The sequence below is a fragment of the Scyliorhinus canicula genome, chromosome 4 (assembly GCF_902713615.1).
Source record: "Scyliorhinus canicula chromosome 4, sScyCan1.1, whole genome shotgun sequence".
Taxonomy (NCBI): domain Eukaryota; kingdom Metazoa; phylum Chordata; class Chondrichthyes; order Carcharhiniformes; family Scyliorhinidae; genus Scyliorhinus; species Scyliorhinus canicula.
Window position 1 is genome coordinate 40,342,163 of NC_052149.1, and position 25,736 is coordinate 40,367,898.

At 45.8% G+C, this 25,736-nt stretch overlaps 1 protein-coding gene across 1 annotated transcript in view; it reads left to right on the top strand.

Moving 5' to 3' along the window:
* urod (uroporphyrinogen decarboxylase) overlaps nucleotides 1–21,513 on the top strand; it is a 73,481-nt gene extending 51,968 nt beyond the window's left edge. The window contains exons 8-10 of the mRNA XM_038794095.1: nucleotides 11,836–11,936; nucleotides 21,009–21,075; nucleotides 21,172–21,513. Coding sequence (XP_038650023.1) covers nucleotides 11,836–11,936; nucleotides 21,009–21,075; nucleotides 21,172–21,336 — 333 coding nt within the window. The 3' untranslated portion in view covers nucleotides 21,337–21,513. The remainder of the gene's footprint in view (nucleotides 1–11,835; nucleotides 11,937–21,008; nucleotides 21,076–21,171) is intronic.
* The last annotated feature ends 4,223 nt before the right edge of the window (nucleotides 21,514–25,736 follow it).

Below are 25,736 nucleotides of genomic sequence, written 5' to 3' on the forward strand. Positions count from 1 at the left end.
GCTGAGACTCTTCCACTTTCCAAACCTCGGCCAGGTGCTGCTGCTCTCCAAAGAGGGAAAAAAATAGTGGTTACTCAATTCGACTCCCAAGTCGACTGCCTCACCTGCTGCATGCTACTCGTATGCAGTTGTAAATCTGAAGGCATGTATTGTTTGCTCACCCATAACTTAATTGCAAAGGGGAACTTTGTTCTGGTGAGCAAGCCTTGTAATGAGCATACATGACACACCAATGTGTACAAATGTGTTTCCTGATGCTTGCCATCAGGAAACTGGACACTCCTTCAAATTTCCCTGAACTTAATTGCTGAAGTTCGTCTTGCATCGCAAATCTGATTTTGGGCCTCCTGCACAATTAAGTTCTCCTGATTGCCTTCTTTCCTGCTCCTGGGAACAGTGCAAGATTTCCCTTCCGTGTTTCTTCTTCAAATGATATGAGCACTGTGGACTATAGCTCCATAAAATTGTGAAAAAAACTTCCAGGGTAATGGCTAGTGACCTGTTCGGACATCAATTCAGTATTAACTGAGTGGGAATTCTTGCTATTCAAAACCTTGATATACATGTAGGCTGTGAGACTGATTTAAAAAATTTTAATTTAAAAAAATTATTTTAGAGTATCCAATTCATTTTTTCCAATTAAGGGGCAATTTAGCGTGGCCAATCCACCTAGCCTGCACATCTTTTGGGTTGTGGGGATGAAACACACGCAAACATGGGGGGAATGTGCAAACTCCACACGGACAGTGACCCAGAAACTGGGACGTCGGCACCGTGCGGTAGCACTGCTAACCACTGCGCCACCGTGCTGCCAGGCTGTGAAATTAATATGAGGAGTTCTGATGTTGATGTGGGCCCAACCAGTACAACTATAGCGTTTGATACTTGTGAACACTGCGGGTGAGGTCAGATCTGTTACTTTTGATCTTGGGATGTGACAGGTGCGATCAAATCTGGCCTCCTTACCCCTGAATTTGTTGGCCCTTGAGAAATCTCCTTCCTTACTATACAGATGCAGTACCTTCAGGAGTGCAATAGGAATACCCACTCCCCTCTTTGGTGCAATTTGAATTTTAGCATCAGCTAAGAATTATGAAAAAATATTGGAAGAACTGCATCCAGAAATGGCAAATAATCAACAAGATGACTGGAACCAAATGTATTCAAATTTGACACATCAAAAATGACCAGTAACATAAGCTGCCATCTCCTTTTTAAGAAGACGACTTGTGATATCTATCTTGCCCGATCTATACACATGACTCCAGTCCCTTACTCTGGCTGACTCCTAAAGTACAATGAGGTAGGGGGAGCAAATACTACATCGGGCAGCATCACCCACACTCCAAGAACATTGATGAAAGTGTTTTTGTGTACATTTTGCGATCACAATGAGTGTGGTCAGTGTTCGGAAGTGGAATACTTTCCATGTGGTTGTACACAGTCAGCAACAAGCAAACTCGGGTTTTGAGTGGGTAGATGCAGAATCCTGTTTCCTTTGCTTTGCCCTGACAATATGCATCAACTCTAACCTCAAAAGCACCAGCTACTGTGATTATACTTCCATTTGCCACACCAGCGGCTGAGTGAGATTGCCAATTTAGCGGCTCACCCAGAACTGGATTGAAACTGTTCAAAATCATTTGACATATGACCCTAACGGCAGCAGGCAGAAAAGGTTTCATCCTCCGTTGGCGTGGTTTTGAGCCCAAGTCCGAGGTGAAAGATGAGTGCATAACCCAGATTTTATTTTGTCTGTCTTTTTGTTAATTGCGCAGCAGATGTTGAATTATGCAAATTCAAGTAAATCAATCTGTTTTATTCTAAATTTAAATCTGATTTAGAGCCTTAAATCCGAATATCAAGTTTTGATTTATTTGCTGGGCATCGGTGCAAGGATTGCTTTTCCACTCCGGAAGCTGGTTCAGTTTACATGCCTCTCCAAGACATTCTGTATGACAGCTTTGATTCCAATAGACATTTTAATACATCTGCATGTTCTCTATAATCTGTTCTGTGATCTCTGTGTTGACCTTCTCCAGATTGGTGTTTGTGTGTGTCTGTATGTATACAGTCCCTCATTGTGACACTAGAATTACTCACTTATGCATACATTCTGGACAGTATTCGGGTCAATACATATTGAATGTTTAAAGGGAAATTGGATTTTGTGTGTAAAAGGCTCTGCAATCCTCTTTGCTCTAACTAAGGAATATATTTAGGAAGGATTTTTCTTCTCCTGTATGTCATTGTGATGTGCACCCTGTATCGTGTTCACTGGCTGAGGCATCATTTCCATTAATTTCTGGATTAATTTCACCTGTGGCATTGTGAAGATAAAGCAGGACAAAGAGTCAAGCGCACACTTATTCAAGCTGTATTACAGGGTATCTAGTTTATGTTGATTGAGGCACCACTGAGATGGAGATGCCATATTATCAACAATACCCATCAAAGCATTTTGTCCATGACACTAGAAAATGGCAAAATAATCCTAAATCAGAAGCAAGACATCTCATCCCTCGCTATTATCTCTAACCTCCAGTCCTGCCCACTTCTCAAACTCATTTGCCTGATTCTGGCCTCTTGTGCATCCCCCCCCCCCCCCACCAACCCTGCCACCAGATCGATAACCCCAACCCCGAAACCCCACCTAATCTGCACATCTTTGGAGTGTGGAAGGAAACCGGAGCAGCCGGAGGAAACCCATGCAGACACTGGGAGAACGTGCAAACTCCACACAGACAGTCACCCAAGGGCGGAATCGAACATGGCGCTGAGACCTATAACTCAACAAACACAAGGCACTTTACTCAAAAGATGTGAAAAGAACTGACTGTGTTGTATTGAGCTTTGGAGCCATGCACAGAAACATCATTCCTATTTCAGGAAGAATAATAGTATTCAAAGTCACCGTTTAAAATGAAAGAACAGTTACCTACCTTTGCAAAAGCTCCCTCGGGGGCCCCATGTTTTAACCCAAACTTCAGTGATGTTCTCTAGCATTTCTTGCAAACTCCCGTTCAGTGTCATGAAGAATCACTTTTCATGAAGATGTTTTTTTAAATAAATTTAAGAGTGCCCAATTCTTTATTTTTCCAATTGAGGGGCAATTTTAGTGTGGCCAATCCACCTACCCTGCACATCTTTGGGTTGTGGGGGTGAGACCGACCCAGACACTGGAAGAATGTGCAAACTCCACCCAAATAATGACCTGGGGCCAGGATCGAACCCGGGTCCTCAGCGCCATGAGGCAGTAGTGCTAACCACTGATCCACCCTGCCGCCTTTCATGGAGATATGTTAACACAAGAACTCAGACAATAGGGAATTCTGGTGGCTGCAATGGAGTGAGTGGTCGCACATTTGGCAGCTCCCACGCGTGGCGGCTTTTTCAGACCTTTTGCCCACTTGCTGGATGTTTCGCTGGATGGTGCAGGGTTGACTGCACAAAGTTAAACACCACTGGTGGGATTGGTGGATGGATCCACGGACCAGAAGTGGGTCAAGAAGAAGGGAGCAGTTGGAGCAAGAGAACCTTTGTGCACCGCAGGTCAAACGGTGGAGAATAAAGGGGCCTGTCCTGCCGGCCTCGTGGTCAACGGAGCAACTAGTGGACTTCTTAAATGAGAAGTTCAGCAGGCAAAGGACAGAAGCCCAGGAGGACCTAGCCAAGGTGGAGGAACCATTAAAAGCATAAATTGACTGCAGGAATCCCAGGGCCAGGCTATTCGGAAAGTGGAGGAGGCGGTGGGGGAGCACGAGGAGCAGCTTGCCTCGTTGGCGGCTGAAATAGGAGTGATGCTGGAGACTAGGAGTGGTTAAAGGAGAAGTTGGAGTTCCTGGAGAATTGCTCCTGGAGACAGAATTTAAGAATCTTGGGGTTGCCTGAATGCATAAAGCGTGCAGACGCTGGCTCGTATGCAGCCAAGGTGCTGGAGAGGTTGATGGGGAGGGGGCCTTTGACCGGCTCCTGGAGATTGACCGAGCGCTGATGAGGAAGCTGCATGTGAACGAGTGCCAAGGGCGATGGTGGTTCGTCTCCACCGGTTCCTGGATAAGGAAAAGATATTGAGATGTGCGAGGCAGACGAGGAGGTGCACCTGGGAAGGGAACGAGCTTCGGGTGTACCAGGACCTGGACGCGGACCTGACGAAGAGGAGGGCTGAGTTTAATCGGGTGAAGGCTGCCCTCTTTTAAGAAGGGAATGAAGTTTGGGCTGTTGTCCCCGGCCGGCCTCTGGGTGACCTTTAACAGCCGCGAACATTATTTCGGGACACCAGAGGAGTCAATGGAATTTTTGAGACAATGGACTGGCAGGAGATAGAGGACACTGAACTTTGGAGGAGGTGTGAGGAGATGTTTGCTTTTTTCTGTCTTTTTTTGTTTGTTGGTTGTTGGTGAACCTTTTTCCCTTGAGGTGTTTGTTGGGTTTGGTGGCGGGATGCTTGGGGATTGTTGAGGTTGAGTACAGATTTTTTTCTTGTTTTTCTGTTTGTTTTGTGGAAGTATGCGAGCGGGGGGAGGGGAATCAGTGGGATCGGAGGCCTAGTAGCCTTGGGCAGGGGGCTGCCAGGTTAACTGGACAGGTTAATTAATGGGAGCACAGTGGGGGGATAGCCAGGTGGTTGGCGCAGAAGAGGGGGATGGGGTTGTTGTTTTGCTCAGGGGAAGTGGGGGGCTGCTGACAAAGGTGTGGCTGCTGTGACGCAGCAAGAAAAGGAGTGATGATGGGCATCCGAGGGTGGGCCTTGAAAGTCACTTGACACAGGCCAGGGGCTGGCCCAAGAAAGGATATGGCTGATCAGCAGGGGAGGAGGGCAGGGTGCCCCCGACCAGGTTGGTAACATGGAATGTGAGAATCTGAATAGGCCAGTCAAATGGCCGTATGTGTTTGCGCACTTGAGGAGCTTGAAGGCAGACGTGGCCATTTTGCAAGAAACACATCTGAAGATCGGGGATCAGACAAGGTTAAGGAAAGACTGGGTAGGGCAGGTCTTTCATTCGGGGTTTTCATAGAAATTTACAGTGCAGAAGGAGGCCACTCGGCCCATCGAGTCTGCACCGGCTCCTGGAAAGAGCATCCCACCCGAGGGCAACACCTCCACCCTATCCCCATAACCCAGTAACCCCACCCAACACTAAGGGCAATTTTGGACACTAAGGGCAATTTAGCATGGCCAATCCACCTAACCTGCACATCTTTGGACTGTGGGAGGAAACCGGAGCACCCGGAGGAAACCCACGCACACACGGGGAGGATGTGCAGACTCCGCACAGACAGTGACCCAAGCCGGAATCGAACCTGGGACCCTAGAGCTGTGAAGCAATTGTGCTATCCACAATGCTACCGTGCTGCCCCAGGGTTGGACATGAAGACAAAGTGGGTAGCGGTGTTAGTAAACAAACGGGTGGCATTCAAGGTGGGGAACATTGTGGCAGATTTGGGGGGAGGTTCATGATGGTGAGCAGGAAGCTGGAGGGAATGCAGGTGGTTTTGCTTAATAGGACAAGGTGAAGTTTATGAGGTGGGTGCTGGGGAAGATCCCAGACCTTGACTCACACCAGCTGAGTATGGGGGAGTTGGGGGGAATTTAACACGGTCATTCAACAAGTTTGAACCAGTCGAGTCCTAGTTCGGGGAGGGTGTCGGCGGTGGCAAAGGGGCTGAAGGGGTTTGGAGGAGGTGGACCTGTGGAGGTTTGGGAGGCACAGAGCAAAAGAGTTCTCTTACTTCTCCCATGTGCAACCGGTGTATTCTCTGATTGATTTTTTTGTGGTGGACAAGATGTTGCTGGTGGGGGTCATTGACGCAGGGTGATCGGCGATCATCGTTTCAGACCACGTGCCGCACTGCGTGGGCTTGCAAGTGGACCGGAGGGTGGCCCAGTGCAGGTTGGATGTGGAGTTGGTAGTGGATAAGGAGGTGTGTGAGCGGGTGAGGACTGCCGTCCAGGGATATGTGGAACTGAATGAAACAGGTGACGCCTCGGCTGCAATGCTGTGGGAAGCGCTCGAGGCGATGGTTAGTGGGAGTTTATATCGATCCGGGCGCACAGGGAGATGGAGGAGCAAGAAGAGACGATGAGGCTGGTGGGCGAGATTCTGTGGGTGGACAGGAGATATTCAGAGGCCTCGGAGGCAGGGTTGTTGAAGGAGAGGCAGAAGCTCAGGTGGTGTTCAGGCTGGTGTCCACAGGAAAGGCAGTTGTGGGGTCCAGAGGGGCAGTGTACGAGTACAGGGAGAAGGCTAGCGGGATGCTGGTCCAGCAACTCGGGAAGCCGGAGGCGGAGAGGGATATTGGAAGGGTGAAGGACGGGAGGGGGGAGAGTGGTGCTTGACCCGGTGAGGGTGAATGGGTATTTGAGGAGTTCTGCTGAATCGGCTTTATGAATCGGAGCCACTGGCCCGGGGCTGGGGGGGAAGACACCGTGGCACTTCCTGGATGGGTTGGAGTTTCCCCAGGTTGAGAAGGAACAGTTGAAGGGGTTGGGGGCCCCAGTGGGCGGGTGGAGGTGATGGAGGGCATGGGGGCAATGCAGGGAAGGCCCCAGGCCCAGATGAGTTCCCTGTGGAATTTAGTAAGAAATTCGGAGGGACCTGGGGCCTCTGCTGATGAGGGAATATAATGAGGCAATGGAAAGGGGGAACACCCACCTCGCAGGCATCCATATCCCTAATACTGAAGAAAGATAAAGATCTGGAGCAGTGTGGGTCCTACGCCTGATGTAGATATTAAATGTGGACACTAAGTTGCTGGCAAGGATCCTGGCCTTGCGTTTCGAGGACTGTGTGCTGGAGGTGATGGGGAAGACCAGACGGGGTTTGTAAAGGGGAAGCAATTGTCGGTGAATGTTAGGAGATTATTAAATGTGACAATGATGCCCCGGAGCACAGGGTTTTGTTGTACGCGGGCGATCTGCTGCTGTACGTTTCGGACCCACTGGTGCTATTGAGGGAATCATGAGTATCCTGGTAGACGGTTTTCCAGATACAAGGTATACATGGGGAAGAATGAGGTGTTCCCGATCGAGGCCAGAGGGCAGGAGAGGAACAAAGGACAAAGAAAAGCACAGTGCAGGAACAGGCCCATCGGCCCTCCAAGCCTGTGCCGACCATGCTGCCTGACTAAACTAAAATCTTCTACACTTCCAGGGTCCGTATCCCTCTATTCCCATCCTATTCATGTATTTGTCAAGATGCCCCTTAAACGTCACTATCGTCTCTGCTTCCACCACCTCCTCTGGCAGCGAGTTCCAGGCACCCACTACCCTCTGTGTAACAAACTTGCCTTGTACACCTCCTCTAAACCTTGCCCCTCGCACCGTAAACCTATGCCCCCCTAGTAATTGACCCCTCTGCCCTGGGAGAAAGTCTCTGACTATCCACACTGTCTATGCCCCTCATAATTTTGTAGACCTCTATCAGTTCACCCCTCAACCTCCGACGTTACAGTGAGAACAAACCAAGTTTATTCAACCTCTCCTCATAGCTAATGCCCTCCATACCAGGCAACATCCTGGTAAATCTCTTCTGCACCCCCTGTAAAGCCTCCACATCCTTCTGGTAGTGTTGTGACCAGAATTGAACACTATACTCCCAAGTGTGGCCTAACTAAGGAGGTTGGGCAAGCTGCCATTCAAGGCGGTGGGGGCGGGCTTCAGGTTCTTGGGCATCCAGCTGGCTCACGGATGGGGGTGGGCAGCACGGTAGCATTGTGGTTAGCACAATTGCTTCACAGCTCCAGGGTCCCAGGTTCGATTCCCGGCTAGGGTCACTGTCTGTGCAGAGTCTGCACGTTCTCCCCGTGTGTGCGTGGGTTTCCTCCGGGTGCTCCGGTTTCCTCCCACAGTCCAAAGATATGCAGATTAGGTGGATTGGCCATGCTAAATTGTCCTTAGTGTCCAAAATTACCCTTAGTGTTGGGTGGGTTACTGGGTTATGGGGATAGGGAGGAGGTGTGGGCTTGGGTAGGGTGCTCTTTCCAAGAGCCGGTGCAGACTCGATGGGCCGAATGGCCTCCTTCTGCACTGTAAATTCTATGAAATAAGCTGAACCTGGCTCGGCTGGTACACAGATGAAGGGGGATTTTCAGAGGTGGGATGTGTTGTCGCTGGCAGGTCGTGTGCAAACAGTGAAAATGACGGTGCTGCCAAGGCTCTTATTTGTCTTTCAGAACCTCCCGTTCTTCATCCCAAAATCATTCTTTAAAAAAGTCAATACTTTGATCTCGGGGTTTGTGTGGACGGGGAATAAGCCGTGGGTTAAGAAGCTGCTGTTAGAACGGGGCCGAGGGGTGGGGGGGGGGGCGGGAGGGCGCAGGTTGGCCGTGCCAAGCATAATGAATCATTACTGGGCAGCAAACATCGCTATGGTGATAAAATGGGTAGTGGGGGAGGGTCGGCATGGGGGTGGATGGAGGCGGCCTCTTGCAGTGGAACGAGTTTATGGGAATGGTTGACAGTGCCTCTGCTGTTCTTGCCGGCCAGGTACTCCACGAGCCCAGTGGTGGTGGTGGCCCTTAAGATGTGGGGGCAATGGTGGCAGCACCTGAGGCTGGGTGCCTCGGAAGGGCACCAATTTGCGACAGTCACAATCACGGATATGCACCAGGGGGTTTGGTCATGAGATTTCGGGGTGGCAACAGTCACCCCGAATCGAGCGGTTTTTTGGGGGCAGCTTTCCATGTTTGGAGGACTCGGAGGAGGAATATGAGTTGCCCGGGGGAATGGGTTTAGATACTTACAGGTTCGAGATTTTTTTTTTTGAAGAAGCAGGTGCCGTCCGTTCCGGGTTTGCCGCATTTTGGAATGCTGGACAAGGTGTTATTGAGTGGGTGAGGGGAAAGTGTCCGAGATCTATAAGGAGCTAATGGACTGGGCAGGAGCCCTGATTGGGGAAGTCAAACGAAAATGGGAGGAGGAACTGGGGGAGGAAGTGGAGGCCAGGATGGGCCTGAGGAGGGTGAATATGTCCTTGTCGTGTGCAAGGCTCAGCCTTATCCAGTTTAAGGTAGTTCATATGGCGCACTTGACGATCGCTAGGATGAGCAGGTTTTTTCAGGAGGTAGAGGACAGGTGTGCACTGGGAGGCCCGCAAACCACGTTCACATGTTTTGGGCATGTCTGAAATTGAAGGGGTTCTGGCAGGGGTCCGCGGACGTAATGTCTAAGGTGTTGGGGGTGAAGGTAGTGCTGGGTCCAGAAGTGGCGATATTCGGAGTGTCAGAAGATCCAGGAGTCCAAGGGGCGAGAGAGGCTGATGTCCTGACCTTTGCCTGCCTGGTTGCCTGGAGACGAATTTTTCTGGAGTGGAGGGACCAAGAGACACCAAAACCAGGGGCGTGGTGAGCAACCTCGCGGAGTTCCTAAGATTGGAGAAAATCAAGTTTGTCTTAAGAGGCATGGTCGATGGGTTTGCCTGGCGGTGAAAGCCATTCATCGGCTTCTTCATGGGGAATTGAGGTGTCAGCCCGTGGGGGCGGGAGATAAAGTGGTTAAATGGGGAAGGCAGGACGGGAGGAGGGGAATGACAGTGGGGTGTTTTGTCAGCCGGTTATTTATTATGATGTTCCTCTTTTTTCTTGCTCTTGTCTTTGTCTGTAATTATTGTTTATACAAATGTCTCAATAAAATATATTTATAAAAAAGAACACAAGCAATAGGAGTTAGACCATTCAGCCCATACAGCCTGCTCCACCACTCAATACCATAATGGCTGATCTTGGCCCTCAACTCCATTTTCCCACCTGCTAAAGGGACTCCATGTGTTGTCGGTGACTGAAGTTTTGCCTATAACGTGGAAAGTAGTCAATCTGCTGCCTGCTCTCGACTAATGCCACTCGAACTAACAAATGTTGATAATACTTTAATCCTTATCCTGCTAAATAATGAAGCACTAAATATAGCTAATTGCACACAAAATGCTGCTTGTCGTATTTAAAGGCATCTGTACAGGGGTGTGTTTAAAACTACAACGAATAGTGTCAAATGGTCTTCTTCATTTTGTCCTCTTGACTTGAAATGCAACTGTTGCTAAAGCTCATGGAGCTGAATATTTCCAATTGGGAGAGCTCGCATGGGGTCGCTTTCAATGAATACTTGGTTTTCTTGGGGAAACCCAGTTTATAATGCAAGACTTGGGAGAATGTTTTGAAGATGGAAGATTGGCGATTTATCCAAGTTATTTGGTTAGGTGGGAGGGGGTGGCAGAGACATGTGATTTATTGGAATCTTGTATCCAACCTCCTCTCTGGTCTCTGAAGATTTGGTCAATGTGGTCCTTGGTCCAATGAAATTCTTATTTTATCTCTGCTACAGGGCAGGGAATTAAGGTTACACCAGAATTGGGAACTGATATTAGATTGTTCACACTAGTACTGATTGTATTGAGACTTATTGTTTATATACTTTATGAAAGAATATAATTCTGGCCTAATGTTGCAGAGGTTATGCATTTATTCTGTGGTAGCATGGTCCCTTTAAGGGGCGAGGTTCCACAGAACCATATGACTGCCTCAGGACCAATCACTCGGGAGCATGTGAACCAGCGAATGGCGACTTTGTCCGGGGCCCTGGGAGCAGAACCCCGGGCAGTGTGGACCAGAGAGCTGAAATGTGAAGACTGCAGTGGCGTGTTCTGTGCCTGTTATCTAGCTGCCGTTGCCTTTATCAATAAACCTCTTTGTTCATTACTGGAAGACTCCAGTGCTTGTCTCGAGCCACCACACATTCCCTTTTCACAATTGGCAAATTTTGAGTGTTGGCAAAGCAGGGTATACATGAGCTTCATCACAATGGCTCCCAATTTTGGCTTTGGTGTCAGATGGAAGTACTGATCACAGGACATGGGGGCTGGGGAAGAATCCCATTTGAACTGTTCAGTTTTGCGCTTTCCACTCTAGCTAAGCTTCAACTTCAGCTCTGCCGAATGGGATGAAAGGCTCCTGTCTCTCTCTCTCTACCATATTAAAGATCTGAAATAAATCACTGCTCAACATCCTACACTCTGGGCGGCACGGTGGTGCAGCAGTCAGCACTGCTGCCTCATGCCGCCGAGGACCCGGGTTCGATCCTGGCCCCCGGTTTCTGTCCGTGTGGAGTTTGCACATTCTCCCCGTGTCTGCGTCGGTCTCACCCCCACAACCCAAAGATGTGCAGGGTACGTGGATTGGCGATGCTAAATTGCCCCCTAATTGGAAAAATACGAAAAAACTTCCAGCACTCGAGGGAATATGAATGAAACCGAGGCAACGTGTCCTAATTTAACCTGTTACCCTACGGTTTACTTTTGGTGAATCACACTCTATCCCTCCCAAGATCAATATATATTTCCGAAAATGCAAATCCTGCATTGGGTTTCAAGGCGTAACCTTTGCCCCCATTTTATTTAATTCACTCATTTTTATTTTTCTCTATTTGCTTTTGAACGGCAGATGTGTTTATGGTTCTGCTATTCAAATCTCCTTTGGACACACCTCTAATTTTTTAACTTGTCCCAATACCACTCACTTTGGCCTTGCAGTAGGAGCCCTATTGTCACTTAATCTATCCCATAGCTTTCACCCAATCATATAGCTTCCCTTTTGTTCTTTTTCCCACCCACTCTTCTTCATTTGCTTAAAATCTGCCATTGACTTGGAAATGTTAAATCTATTTCTCTCCCCACAGATGCTGCCAGACCGTCTGAATATTTCCAGCATTTTCTGTTTAATTTCAGATTTCCAGCATCTGCAGTATTTTACTTCTGTATTACAGTAGCCAATGTTTATAGTTGTTTGGACGCGAGGTTTGCTTATTTCCCAAATAACCTATCTCGATGTATTTTATTTTCCCAGATTGTTTTTGCAAAAGATGCACATTATGCTTTGGAAGATATTTCTCAGTCTGGGTATGAAGTGGTGGGATTGGACTGGACCATTCAGCCTACACTTGCACGGTAAGCCGAAGAGCAGTTAGTCATTACGTTAACCTGACTAGCTACTAACGTAAAGCATTCGTATAGTAGAGATTTAAAATCAGCCTGTTGAACAGCCTATTTAACAGTAGCACAGTGGTAAGCTCGGTTGCATCACAGCTCCAGGGTCCCAGGTTCGATTCACGGCTTGGGTCACTGTCTGTACGGAGTCTGCACATCATTCCTATGTCTGCGTGGGTTTCCTCCGGATGCTCCGGTTTCCTCCCACAGTCCAAAGGTGTGCAGGTTAGATGGATTGGCCATGCTAAATTGCTTAGAGTCCAAAAACATTAGGTGGGGTTACGGGGGTAGGATGGAGATGTGGGCTTAAGTAGGGTGCTCTTTCCAAGGCCCGATGCAGACTCGATGGGCCGAATGGCCTCCTTCTGCACTGTAAATTCTATGATTCCCTCCCCCCAACTAAAAAAAAAAGATTCTCTATGTGAAGAAATTGTAACTTCAGAATTATACAATGTAAATTTGCTCTGCATATTATGCATTTCTAATTTGGGCAGCACTGTTCTGTGATACACAGTCATGCCTGTAACCGGACCCTCTACCAGAAGATGGGAGTCTCTTCAGTCTGTGCTACCCAGCCAGATCTGGAGATGGCTGGGATAACCCATTTGTGGAGGCGCTGTGCTCAAATCTGCATCCCTTTAGACAGGAAACAAAACCAGGGCATAAGGGAGTCAAGGACCCGGCAGTAGAGCAATCGTTGCGTTGACAAAAAGGACACAGTTGAGAAAATCCGTGGTTGCAGACATATTGTGTTGAATGAAAGGCCAAAGGCCAAATATTTGGAACTTTGAGAATGACTGAGCAGAGAACCTTTCCAGAGACAGGAGCAGAATAAAGTTAATAGAATAGGGCTACGTAGAGATGGTCCAAGATGCCCTATTTGTTACGCTCGCCACATCCACACTCAATTCCAAGTTCTCCATTTAACCAATTCCCTGCTGGTTAAAGTTAATTCTTCCAATCCCTTTCCCTCCCCCTCCCCTCCAAACCCTCACCCCAAACCCCCGGCAATTCTGATGAGCCAAACCCCTTCACGCTGAGGCACCCTTCCACATGGAAACATCAGGGGCGGGATTTTCTAATGATGGGGCTATGTCCCCACTCCAGCATCAGAATGCGGGCGTTTCACTCTGGACTTTCCTGAAGAAAGTCCAGAGTGAGTCTCCTACCTGAAAGAGGCTAGTAGGGCCCCGGAGTACTCCACGCAGCTCTGCCAGCCGATACGGGGCCCTGCACTTCCAGTCGGGAGTCTGCTCATGCGCGCAGCAGCGGCCGCACCATGCGCAATGGCGGACTCATACCACGGACTGGCCCTGAAAATATAGCCCCCCCCCCCCCCCCCCCCCCCCCCCGTGATCGCGCGCGCCTGCAGATCGGTGGCCCCCAATCGCTATCCTGGCCGCTCGTGAGGCCCCCGCCCCCCTGCAGGGCAGCCACGGATTGACTCCGCAGCTGCCACTGGCCATTCCCGACAGGCAAAACGTGGTTAGAGCCACGGCGTCGGCCAGTATTCGTCGAAGCATCTTCGCGGGGGCCTCGGTCAATGGTCCCCCTACCCTCACCAGGTAGACCGCGCACATGATTCGCGGTGATTCTCCGGGCGCCAGAGAATCGCGGGAGCAGCATCGCACCTCTGTCAATGGTCCTCTACCCGCACCGCATAGACCGCATGAGCACACGATTCGCGGTGATTCTCCGAGGACCAGAGAATCGGGGGAGCGGCATCGCTCCGGATTTTGGCGTCATTGCCCATTCTCCGCCCCCGCGCCGAGATGAATTTTGGCTCGGAGAATTCCGCCCATCGTCTCTACCTTGTATGTTTTCAGTTTCATTGGTTTATCAGGAAAGCGGAATCTCCACTAAATTGTTTCCATGTACCTCTGGGTCCAGATTGGCATTTTCAGAGACTGGACTGCAGGTGCCATCCTCCATCCTATGCAAATCTGACAGAGGAAAATAAGTGTAAAGAGGAAGTAAAAAAAGTGGGTGTGAGAAAATAAAAGATTAAACAGGATAAAAATAGGGAATAAAGTGGCTTTGTTGAAATAGCTTTGTTGTTGAAGCATTGTAAACATTTTAATTACTCCGTTCAACAAGAATACTAAAGACTGCTAAACATCAAGGGGTTCTTTGAGTAATAGGCCGTGTATATATTTTGGAGAAAAAAAACTTGAATTGCAACAGAATAGAGTCTTTCTGCTTTTGTTGGATAAGTGGCTTGTGTTCAGAAAACAACAAAGATGAGATAAGGCATCTGTGTAGGAAACAGAGAAATATTTATTCAACTTTTTAACCCATTCTGGACTTGAACTTTGAGAACAGGTATCGGCCATCCACAATAATAGTAATAAAGTGGCTAAAACGTGTTCCTTAGTTTTTTTGCAGATCGTTATTTGATTAAATTCCTAATTGTTGGCAATAATCATTAACCCCGAGTGCAAGCAAAGAGTGCACAGAAAGGCAATGCAGAGACAGAACTCTGAAACAGAAGCTAACTAAGAACTCAATTACCTTTCTCCTCCACCTCCGCCCCCATTGTAAAATTGAAACCATGTAGATCATTTAAAATACACCCAAAAGGTGAGATTCCTAATTTGGTCTCGTTTGGGGGAAAAGGATTAAATTGCCAAAATCTAGTACCAGCAGCATATAAAGCAATCTGAACTCTCAATTTGGTCATTTAATTACGACCTGGAACCATTGGAATGCATGCAGCATTGTCCTACCCTTGTTTACAAATGAAATCCTCCAGTTTGTGACCACTGACCCTTTTTTAATGCCTTGTCTTGAAGTTGTAATGGTTCCATCTCTTTAACACACGAAGCAGAGCTCCACAGGAAGTTCAACAGTCATAATAGCAGCAATTAGCAGTAGTAACAGAAAGCAGCTTGTACTTGCGTAACACCTTTAAAGTAAAAGTCTTGAGACATTTCACAGGAAAAGCTGCTGCAGGATGGGAGATGATGTGGGTTTGAACACTGAAGTTGTGCTTTTTAAAAAAATAGTTCCAGCTGAACCACTAGCAGAGGTCAGGATGGGGTGGGTGAGGTGCAGTTGGATGTGGATGTGGAGGTGGAGATAAAGCTGCAGATTTCAACAGTTCAATGAAAAATTTCAAAGCAGGTGGAGCTCTTCTGTTCAACATTCATTCACATGTAATGTTAAACACTAACTGGTAAGGGCGGTACGGTGGCACAGTGGTTAGCACTGCTACCTCATGGCGAGTTCAATCCCGGCACCGGGTCACTGACCGTGTGGAGTTTACACATTCTGTGCATGGGTCGCACCTCCACAACCCAAAGATGTGCAGAGTAGGTGGATTAGCAATGTTAAATTGTCCCTAAATTGGAATTTTTATTTTAAAAATTTTTTTAAACACTAACTGGTGATTTGGTTCATTGCTCTCTGTGGGACCTTGCTGTGCATAAATTGACATAATTTCCTACAAAATAACAGAGCATTGAGACAATTTTTTGACGTTAAAGGTGCAAGTTGTTACTGTTGATTTTTGGCCTGCACTTCAAATAGTAATACATTGGCTTTGAAGTTTTTCAGAATATCCTGGACATGAAAGCAGCAATAAAAATGCAAGTCTGTCTTTCTTTTGCTCCCAAACCAGAGCCTTCAAAGAACGTCCCTTTGCAATGCCATTCGATCTTTCCGTTTTCTAACAAATAATTCTTGCGGGCTGTGAAAAGCTGACTGAAAGTCATCTTTTGTAATGAATTCCGGTTTTATTATGTTGTGGATTTGTGCATACTAGAGACCGGCTTGAACCTGCTCCAGTCTCTTTCACTTTGGACTTTTACAACAAGATATATACAACATTTCATTTTTTTCAATATGGGCTGGGATGTAAATCCAAGCTACAATTTGCAGTGTTCCAACTATAACACTAGACCCCTCCTTCAATAAATTATGGGATTGTTGTAATAAAATACTGCTCTTTGGAAAGAGCAACACATTCCTGATGAGTAGGAAGTGGGAATTTCAAAGCGAGTTACCTCGAGCTGTATTGTTCGAGCATCCTACATGATTCACTTCATGCTCAGATGGTTTAAAAAAAATCTGATTGCTTCTGTGTCCTTCTCGGGTTTGCCTTTTTACGATCAAGTTTAGACTGTGATCGTAGACAGGTCCCAGCTGTATAATTAATGTGGCACAACTGTAAATATGTGGCACTGTTTGGTTACTTAACAGCCTCTTGACATGTCTGCGAACCGTTACCAAGCAAATTGAGAAGTTTTGCAAATAAACACAACTGCTGCCAAGTGCACTGTTGCGAAGGTGTGCCTTCCAGAGAACTGTGCACCTGTCCAACCATCACCCTCTGCAGCTGTTAATGCCATAGAGCCTGCTGTCATTGCAGTTTTTTCATGGTGCTGAGTTGGGCAGGGTGGTGTGGCAGGGGCTGCAGAGCTGGGAAGGAATAGTGAATGTACGAAATCGTTCAGACAAATGAAAGACCTGTAGCACTGTCCATGAGCAAGAGCTTGTACCTGCTGCTCTGTGAGCTCCTAGACCCAGGTAAGGCTTTTAAAGCAAGTTTAACCTCCAAATATAAACGTTTGACAGAAGAAGCCAACTTCAAAATTAGTCACTCTTTGCACAGTGCAACCATTTTTAAATGCCATATTAGGTAGGTTACCCACCTACCCCTCTGAACTGTGAAATTATGATGGGGACGACTTGCAACTGTTATGATTGTGGCATGAGAATTCTAACCAACTTTGTGCAAAGAGTTATTTTCTAACAAAATGTTACAATTTCAAAATGATGCCCTCCATGCTGACGCACTGATTGGAAGTAATCACATCTTATCACAGCTCTTTATGCTTTGTGTCAGTATTGGCTCAGTGCAAACACTTTGCCTCTGAGTTGGGAGGTTGTGGTTTTAAGTCCCTTGCCATAGACTATAGCACATTTCAAGGCTGACATTCCAATGCAGGACTGAGGGAGTTCTGCCAGAGGAGTTGTCTTTTGGAGGAGGTGCTCAACCAAGGCTCTGTTTGCCCTCTTGGGTGAATATAACATTTAAAAAAATAAATTTAGTGTACCCAATTAATTTTTTACAATTAAGATGCAATTTAGCAGGGCCAATCCACCTAGCCTGCACATCTTTGGGTTGTGGGGGCGAAACCCACGCAAACATAGGGAGAATGTGCAAACTCCACACGGACAGTGACCCAGAGCCGAGATCGAACCTGGGGCCTCGGAGCCGTGAGGCTACAGGGCTAACCCACTGAGCCACCATGCTGCCTTTTGGGTGAATATAAATAATTCTGTGGCACTATGGCTCAATGTGGAGGGATTCAAAAACAAGGATGAGACTTTTAAATTTGAGAAGATTGTCTAGGGAGCCAACATAGGCTAGCAAGTACAGGAACGATGGATGAATGGATTGTAGTGCGAGCTGGGATAGGACAACAATGTTTTGGTTGAGCTTCCAGTTTATAGAGGGCAGAGGATGCAAAGCTGGTCAGGAGAGCAGTGGAATGGGGGCAGCACGGTGGCACAGTGGTTAGCATTGCTGCCGATGGCGCTGAGGACCCGGGTTCGAATCCCGGCCCTGGGTCACTGTTCGTGTGGAGTTTGCACATTCTCCCCGTGTCTGCGTGGGTTTCACCCCCACAACCCAAAGATGTGCAGGATAGGTAGATTGGCCACTCTAAATTGCCCCTTAATTGGAAAAAATAATTGGGTACTCTAAATTTATTTTTAAAAAATGAGAACAGTGGAATAGCCGACATGGAATGCCCACCATGTATTCCTGTCTATTACACTCAGGATTCAGGCAACATATTTGCAACTGAGATAATTGCACAGAGGCAGGAAGTTGGAGCAAGATTTGATTATCCAAACCTTTGGGAAAAAAAGACTGAATTCACATCCCAAGTAGTTCCAAATAAAAACTTCCAGAATAAAATTCTCATACTAAGCAATAATCTGAAGAATCTTTGAGAAAACAGTTTTAGTTGACTTCCTGATGTGATGTTTGTGTGTGGGTGAGGCGATAATCTTGCTTACCACACACAATCCGTGCCAATTTCAGAACTGAGGTGTAAACTGAATTAGTAATGCTGAAGAAAATCCAGCCTAAAAGACATCTGAACAGCAATTGTTATAGCACAAAAGGAAGCCATTTGGCCCATCCTGTCTGCACCGGCTCCCAAAATGAGCATTAGGGCAACTCCCCTGCCTTTTCTCTGTACCCCTGTATTTTGTTTCTATTCAAGTAATCATCTAATGACCTCTTTGAATGCCTCAATCGAACCTGCCTCCAGCACACTTCCAGGCAGCGCATTCCAGACTGGGAACACTTGTGTGGAAATTCTTTTATCTCCCCTCACGCTTTATTATTTATTGTACAAACATTTTGCTGGCCACTTATCCACCATGATTGGACATAAATGCATTGCCAAATTCCTGCACAATCAGCTGTCTCATGCCTTACTGTGGTCTCTTCATGTGAGCCTGGACCTTTAGAACAAGAACAATACAAGCCCTTTGGCCCTCCAAGCCTGTACCAGTCATGATACCAACCTTGGCCAAAACCCTCAGCACTTCCTTGTGCCGTATCCCTCTATACCCATCCTGTCCATGTATTTGTCAAGATGCCTTTTGAAGGCTGTTAATGTATCTGTTTCCACAACCTCCCCTGGCAACGCGTTCCAGGCACTCGCCACACTCTAAGAAAAAAAAACTGCCTCGCCCATCTCCTTTAAACTTTGCCCCTGGAACTTAAGCCTGTGCCCCTGATGACTGACCCCTCCACCGTGGGAAAGAGTGCCTGCCCATACACTCTATCCATGTCCCTCATGGTCTTGTAGACCACCGTCAGGTCAACCCTCAACCTCCGTCTTTCTAATGAAAACAATCCAAGTCTATTCAGCCTCTCCACATAGCTAAAACCCTCCAGACCAGACAACATCCACATCTTTCTTAATAATAATAATAATAATAATAATAATCTTTATTGTCACAAGTAGGCTTATTTAACACTGCAATGAAGTTACTGTGAAAAGCCCCTAGTCGCCACATTCTGGCACCTGTTCAGGTGCACAGAGGGAGAATTCAGAATGTCCAAATTACCTAACAACACGTCTTTCGGGGCTTGCGGGAGGAAACCGGGGCACCCGGAGGAAACCCACATAGACATGGAGAACGTGCAGACTCCGCACAGGCAGTGACCCACGCCAGGAATCGAACCTGGGACTTTGGCGCTGGGAAGCAACAGTGCTAACCACTGGTACCTTCTGGTAGTGTAGCGACCAGAATTGTGTGCAATATTCCAAGTGTGGCCTTACCAAGGTTCTATACAACCGCGGCATGACTTACCAGTTATTATACTCAATGCCCAGTCAATGAAGGCAAACATTCCATATGCTTTCTAGTCTACCTTGTCGACTTGTGTTGTCCGCTTTCAAAGATCTGTGAACCTGCATGCCCAGATCTCACTGACTTTCTGTATTCCTAAGAGTTTTGCCATTTACAGTTTATTTCCCCTCTATGTTAGACCTACCAAAATGCATTACCTCACATTTGTCAGGATTAAACTCCATTTGCCATTTCTCTGCCCAAGTCTCCAACCTATCTAAGTCCTGCTGTATCCTCTGACAATCCTTCACACTATTTGCCACTCCACCAACCTTGGTGTCATCCACGAACGTACAAATCAGACCTACATTTTCCTCCAAATTGTTTATGTATACTACAAACAACAGAGGCCCCAGCACAGATCTCTGTGGAACACCACTAGTCACAACCTTCTATTCAGAAAAATACCCTTCTAATGTTACCCTTTGCCTTCTCTGACTGAGACAGTTCTGTATCCACCTTGCCACCTCACCTCTGATGCCATGTGACTTCACCTTTTGTCCCAGTCTGCCATGAGGCACCTTGACAAGGCTTTACTGAAGTCTATGGAAACAGCATCCACCGCCTTGCCCTCATCAATCATCTTTGTCACCTCCTCAAAAGACCTCAACTGAGATTTGAGATTTAAGATGTTCAGAGGTAAGGTGTTGGGTAGAAATGGAGGGCCTCCATCGGAAGACTTTGGGGACCTTCTCTCTGTTACCCTAGGTGCTATCATTAAACTTCACCTGGCAGTCCCAGAAGAGAGTTTGGACAGGAGAAAATTGAGTTGGAAATATGATTTCCAGCTCTTTCCTTCAACCCCCCTCCACCACACCACATGTAAGTATTACTTTTTGTCATATTTAATCTCTAATTGCAGCCAATATCCTAGTGATCTCCAGTTGAAGACTCAAAATGGTAACAAATCAAACACAATTTCCATTTCGAGTTGAACCAAAAGATAGGTTTTCATTGCGTTGTTTCAAAATGAATTATTTAATGAGGTGGATTCAGCAGCAAGTTGGAAAGTAATATTTCCATTGTGTCTTTGTGTAGCTGAGAGCCTAAGGACTCTTTACATTTAAGAGCAGAAGTTCTAGATCAAACTTGATCATTTTAGGGTTCTGCGAGTGAACTGTTAATCCAGAAGCCTAGACTAATGACCTGGAGATAGGAGTTCATATCCCACATAGCAGCTGGGAATTTAAATTCAATTTATTACATTTGGAATTTAAAAATAGCTAATATCAATGATGGTGGCCACTTTACAACTACTGGATTGCCAAAAAGAAAATACAGCTAGCTTGCCAATGTCAGTTAGAGAAGAAAATCTACTGTCTTTTCCTAGCCTGGCCTACATGACTTCAAACCCACAGAAATGTGTTTGACTCTTAACTGCCCTCTGAAAAGACCGAGCAAGGCCCTCCAATGTCAACATGTGGGCAATTAGGGATGGGCAATAAATGCTGGCTTTGCCAGCAACACCCAGTGAATAAATATTAACTTGTTTTATCTCCATTATCAAAAAGAAAATATCTCCCCCAAGTTGCCAATGTTTGTAGATTGATTCACTTACACCTGCCTTCGAAATTATTTACCGTACCACCAGACATGTAGCCTAAGGAGAAATGGATGGAAATTTGCTAATGGTTGGACTTGTTACTTCCCCCACAGTAAAAGAACAGGAAATAAAGTAACCCTTCAAGGTAACATGGATCCTTGTGTTCTCTATGCACCTGAGGTAAGAAGCATCAGAAGAAGCAAAGTTCTGCATTTAAGTCACAATTGAAGGTGAATTTTGAACTCAACAATTACAGTGCTTTGTATTTAAATTTAGGATAAAATAAGTGAAACAGTGAAGAAAATGATTGAAGAGTTTGGTCCACAGCGCTACATCGCAAATCTGGGACATGGCATGTACCCTGATATGGATCCTGAACATGTGGCCATGTTTGTGAAAGCCGTACATACACACTCACGGCAGATATGCAAGAATGAATAATACCATCCGTACTTGGTATTCTGGAAGGGATTCAACGAGGATACACAGCCCACAGGAACAATGCATTGAACTGGAAGAGTTGCTCTGATAATCAATAGAAGAATATTAACCACTGGCTCAACAGAAGAGAATAGTTTTCATACGAAATAAAAAAAAACATATTTTATTTCAACAGAACCTGTCTCCTCATTCTTGGTTCAGGAGGGATAGCAGTTGCTCTCCAGGATCACCCGGGCATGGGCAAAACTGACACAGGCAGGCAGCTAGAGCTATCCTCTATGCAGGTGCTTGCACCATTGTTACTCTCTGATCAACAGGCAACAAACTGATTTTGCAGAAGTAAAAACATGTCTCGCTGATCTCTGTTTTCTCCCAGGCAACCTGAAATGGGAAATTTCTACGGGTCCTGACACCGAATCAATATGTTGGCACACTGTGACTCTTTATTTTTGGTTTATTTATAGGGTGGGATTTACCAGCTGTTCATGCATGGGTTTCCCGACGGCAAGGGGTGCTGTCAATGGGAAATCCTGTTGACCACGGCGTCACCAGTATTTCCCGCTGGCAGGCCACCACCGCCGTTACAAAATATGCGCCGGATTGGGCGGTAAATCCCACCCCCAGTCTCTTCCATCCTTTCCATTGCTTGAACTACTGATTTTTTTCTTCTCCACAGCTATTAGTGCTGATCTGTAGCTACCTAGAAGTGACGGGTGAACATCTATCTCATCCTCTGACCCAGGGTGATGCAGATTGGGAAAAAAAGTGCTTTTTTTCCTACAGTTCTTCATCTCAGCCTTACTAAATAATGTGCAGATTGTCAAATCTATCTGCTTTGATGTTCTCAATAAATGCTGGAATTTCTGCTTGTTCCATTCTCGATGAGAAAATCACCCTTGATTGAAATTTCTGTACTCATGTTTCCATCACATTTCGTCCCCAACACGTCTGTCCCCACAGCATCCTCACAGTCTCAACCTATATTTTCATATAAGCTTTCCCCTAGTGAACCTTTCAACAATGGATTCGTGGTCTGCACAGGAACAGACCTAATGTTGTTGTTGGTGTGTGTGTGTGAGAGAGAGAATATTTACATTGCTGAAATCCGGGGTGCGTAGAACAGAATTGGGGGAACACAGGTTTTCAGAGAATTGTAGACTGAGGGACGAGGCCATGTAGGAATTTGAAAATGAGGGTGAAAATTTTATATTTGAGGCACTGATGGACTGGGAGCCTTTAGGTCGGCAAGTAGGGCTGAATAGGGCCTGGTGCAGGTTACGATATGTGCAGTGGAGAATTGGATGAGCTTTGGTGTGGAAGATAGGAGACCAACTATGGGAGCATTGGAATGGTTAGGGCTGGAGGTAATTAAAGTCTTGGATGAGCATTTTCGCAGCAGATGGGCTGAGGGAGGAGTGATATTATAGGTGACATTTGTAATGGAGTCAGAAACTCCGCTTACTGTTAAACAGGACAAAGGTTGAGAAGAGACTGGTCCACTATATTAAGGAGGATACAATTGGTGGCTGGTGATTGTAATTTGGAGGAAATTTCTGCTCGTTTGACACTGGCTATTGGACAAGCAGCAAGAGGCAGTGTAGAGGTGATGGGAGGTAGAACTATGAGCTAGCTGTCATCCGCATACATGAGGACCCTGATGTGTTTTTGGAAGATTTATAGGAGTATGTAAAACTCTTGAACTTCTGATCCATCCCGAGGCTTGCTAACAGGCTGTAACATCTCCTATTTAAGCTACTTTTGTTTAAGCTACTTAAACAAAGTCTGAAGGTTAAATGTGGGCTTCCTTGGACCAAGTGTATGCTAACACTGATATATGGAACCTACAACAAGAATGTGCAAACACTATAAATCTGCTAATGCAGGATTAGAGGAGATAAAGAGACTTCTGCGAACTGTCTCGGGAAGTGTCACTAATGTATCTAAATTATATTTATGAACCAGATTTGATTTGAAATCTGCAAATTCTATTTGGCTTTTCTATAACTGGAGCCAGTACTTTTTTTAAAAAATGCGACGGCAGGGGGGAAATTAGGGAGACCAAATTTTACAAATACAACTTTCTAAAAGTTCTCTAATTCCAAAAAAAGCTCTAAAGGACAAAGCAAATTAAAATGTGAACAAGAAAACCTTCTTTGCAAATTGTAACCGCCCAACAATTAACTGACAACACCGTTTGCAATAACGGGAATGTGATATTTTCCTTTCTTCTGAGGTCAACAAGCTTTTTATGATACCCATTATAAAAGTCCACATTGCCAACAACAGAGGGGAAATGTCAGCTGAGGAAGAATGGGCATTCCAGAACCTCCAGTTGGAAAAGGAAGTCAAAGGAGCAAATGACCCAGAGAAATTCACAGAAAGGGAGAGAACATCTACAGAAAATGTGATTGGGTAAGTCTAATCCAGAATACTAGTCAGGGGAGCATTGTGTCAGTGGCTTGTTCCAGATGACTTTGGAAAACCCATAATTAAAGACCGGGAAAAGAAGGCCAGTAGGTGAAGTTGAACGTGAGGGATTGATAAAAATAGGAGCATTCTAAATTAAATTTCCAACTAGACAGCTAGTTCGCACCTGAATAACTTCCCTCATCCGGAGGAAGTGAGCGGAGTTAAATGAAATGAAATGAAAATCGCTTATTGTCACGAGTAGGCTTCAATGAAGTTACTGTGAAAAGCCCCTAGTCGCCACATTCCGGCGCTTGTCCGGGGAGGCTGGTACGTAAATCGAACCGTGCTGCTGGTCTGCTTTAAAAGCCAGCGATTTAGCCGAGTGAGCTAGACCAGCCCCAAAAGGTGTCAGGAAGAAATCTATCCTTGGTAGATATGTAGAACATTATTTTTCAACTCTCGATTACTCTTTCCCTTTTTGCAACCTATTATTTATCCAGCTGAAGGCCTAAATTATTCTTTTAATATTGTTTATTGAGTCATCTATTATGTCATGTGGTCTCCATTAAGAGACTGTGACCTATACAGCTGTGGTTCTCTTTCAGTTGTGCATGTAGGTTCTGCTGTACTGGGAGTGATTTGTTCAATGTGTAAAAAGCCTAAAACTAAGAGTTTCTCTCTTACTCTGGCCAGTTATGTCTTCTGTATAAATGTTTTTAATTGGGCTTGCCTTGCTTTTTTCAATTAATGAAGAGTATTATTTTTTAAGTATGTCTCAGATGCATTTTACTAATGTGTAATAGATCACTGATGAAATAACAGATGTGGGAAGAGTTCCACTTGACATCCAATTTCTGAAAGGATATATTGTAATCAACCGAAACAAACCAGCAAAGAAAAATAAAGAACCCAAAGGAAGGAAATGTATAAGTACTTTAAAAATTGTATTTATAGATATTTCCTTACATCCATTAAACATGCTTTTTAATACCTGATGCATAACATTCTCAGATCTAAGCATTCTGTTACAAAAATTCTTATTTTTGTGATGCCAAAATTAAAAAAGACCAGGGAGTGGGAATCTGCGGTTGGCCTTTCAGCTCTGGGACCCTGGTTCAAATGCAGTTCAGATTAATGGGATGAAAGTCTCTTATCTGCTGGACGTAAATGTTCCATGTGAGATGAGCTAGTAAGTTTGGGATTTCTCAATCCAGTTCTTAATGGGCCGACTGCAAGGAAATAACTCACTAATTCAACGTGCATTATCAGTCACTCAGCAAGACTGGTGCTTTGGGAAATTGAAAAGAATATTCAGGCTGTACTGGTGCGCAGGTGAGTGCTTTGGAGTTTGAAGCTGCAGTGTGTTTGGGGAGATGAGATGGAGCTTTATTTTGGATCTGGTTGTACTATACCTGACACACGCGATTAAACTAGAAAAAGTTCCGATCCCAAGCGAACATCCTTTACTTCATTTGAGTATACAGAAATTCAGAGAAACGCCAGAGTGAATAATCTAGGTGGGAGGACAGGTTCCGAGTCCCTTGTATTTCTATCCTTCAGTATAATGGCTGCATTGCAATTACTTTCCAGAGCTGATTTGTTTGTACTTGGCCTGTTTATAACAGGTTTACCTTGAAGTAAGCAGACTGTAGGAGTGCTTACAGTAGGACATCTCTTAACAGGATTAAGCTCTTTCTAAATTTGGCCTCCAGTGAGATTTTATTTCTCCTCACTCGCCAAATTTTGGTAGAAGTTATAAAGCAGACATGTGCACACAATAACAGCATCGACAACAGCTCTGCAATCTGATTTGCTTCAAACAGTAAATAAAATGCTCTGATCAGGGATAGGCTGATAGGCTGAGCAGGTCTACTCAATCTGCCTGGAGAAGAGCTGCATCACGGCTCTATCCTATTCACGGCCTCAAGTAGAGCAAAATCCACAGGCCTTTTCATGTGCCATCTGCTGCCAGGTATAATCACCAATCACAG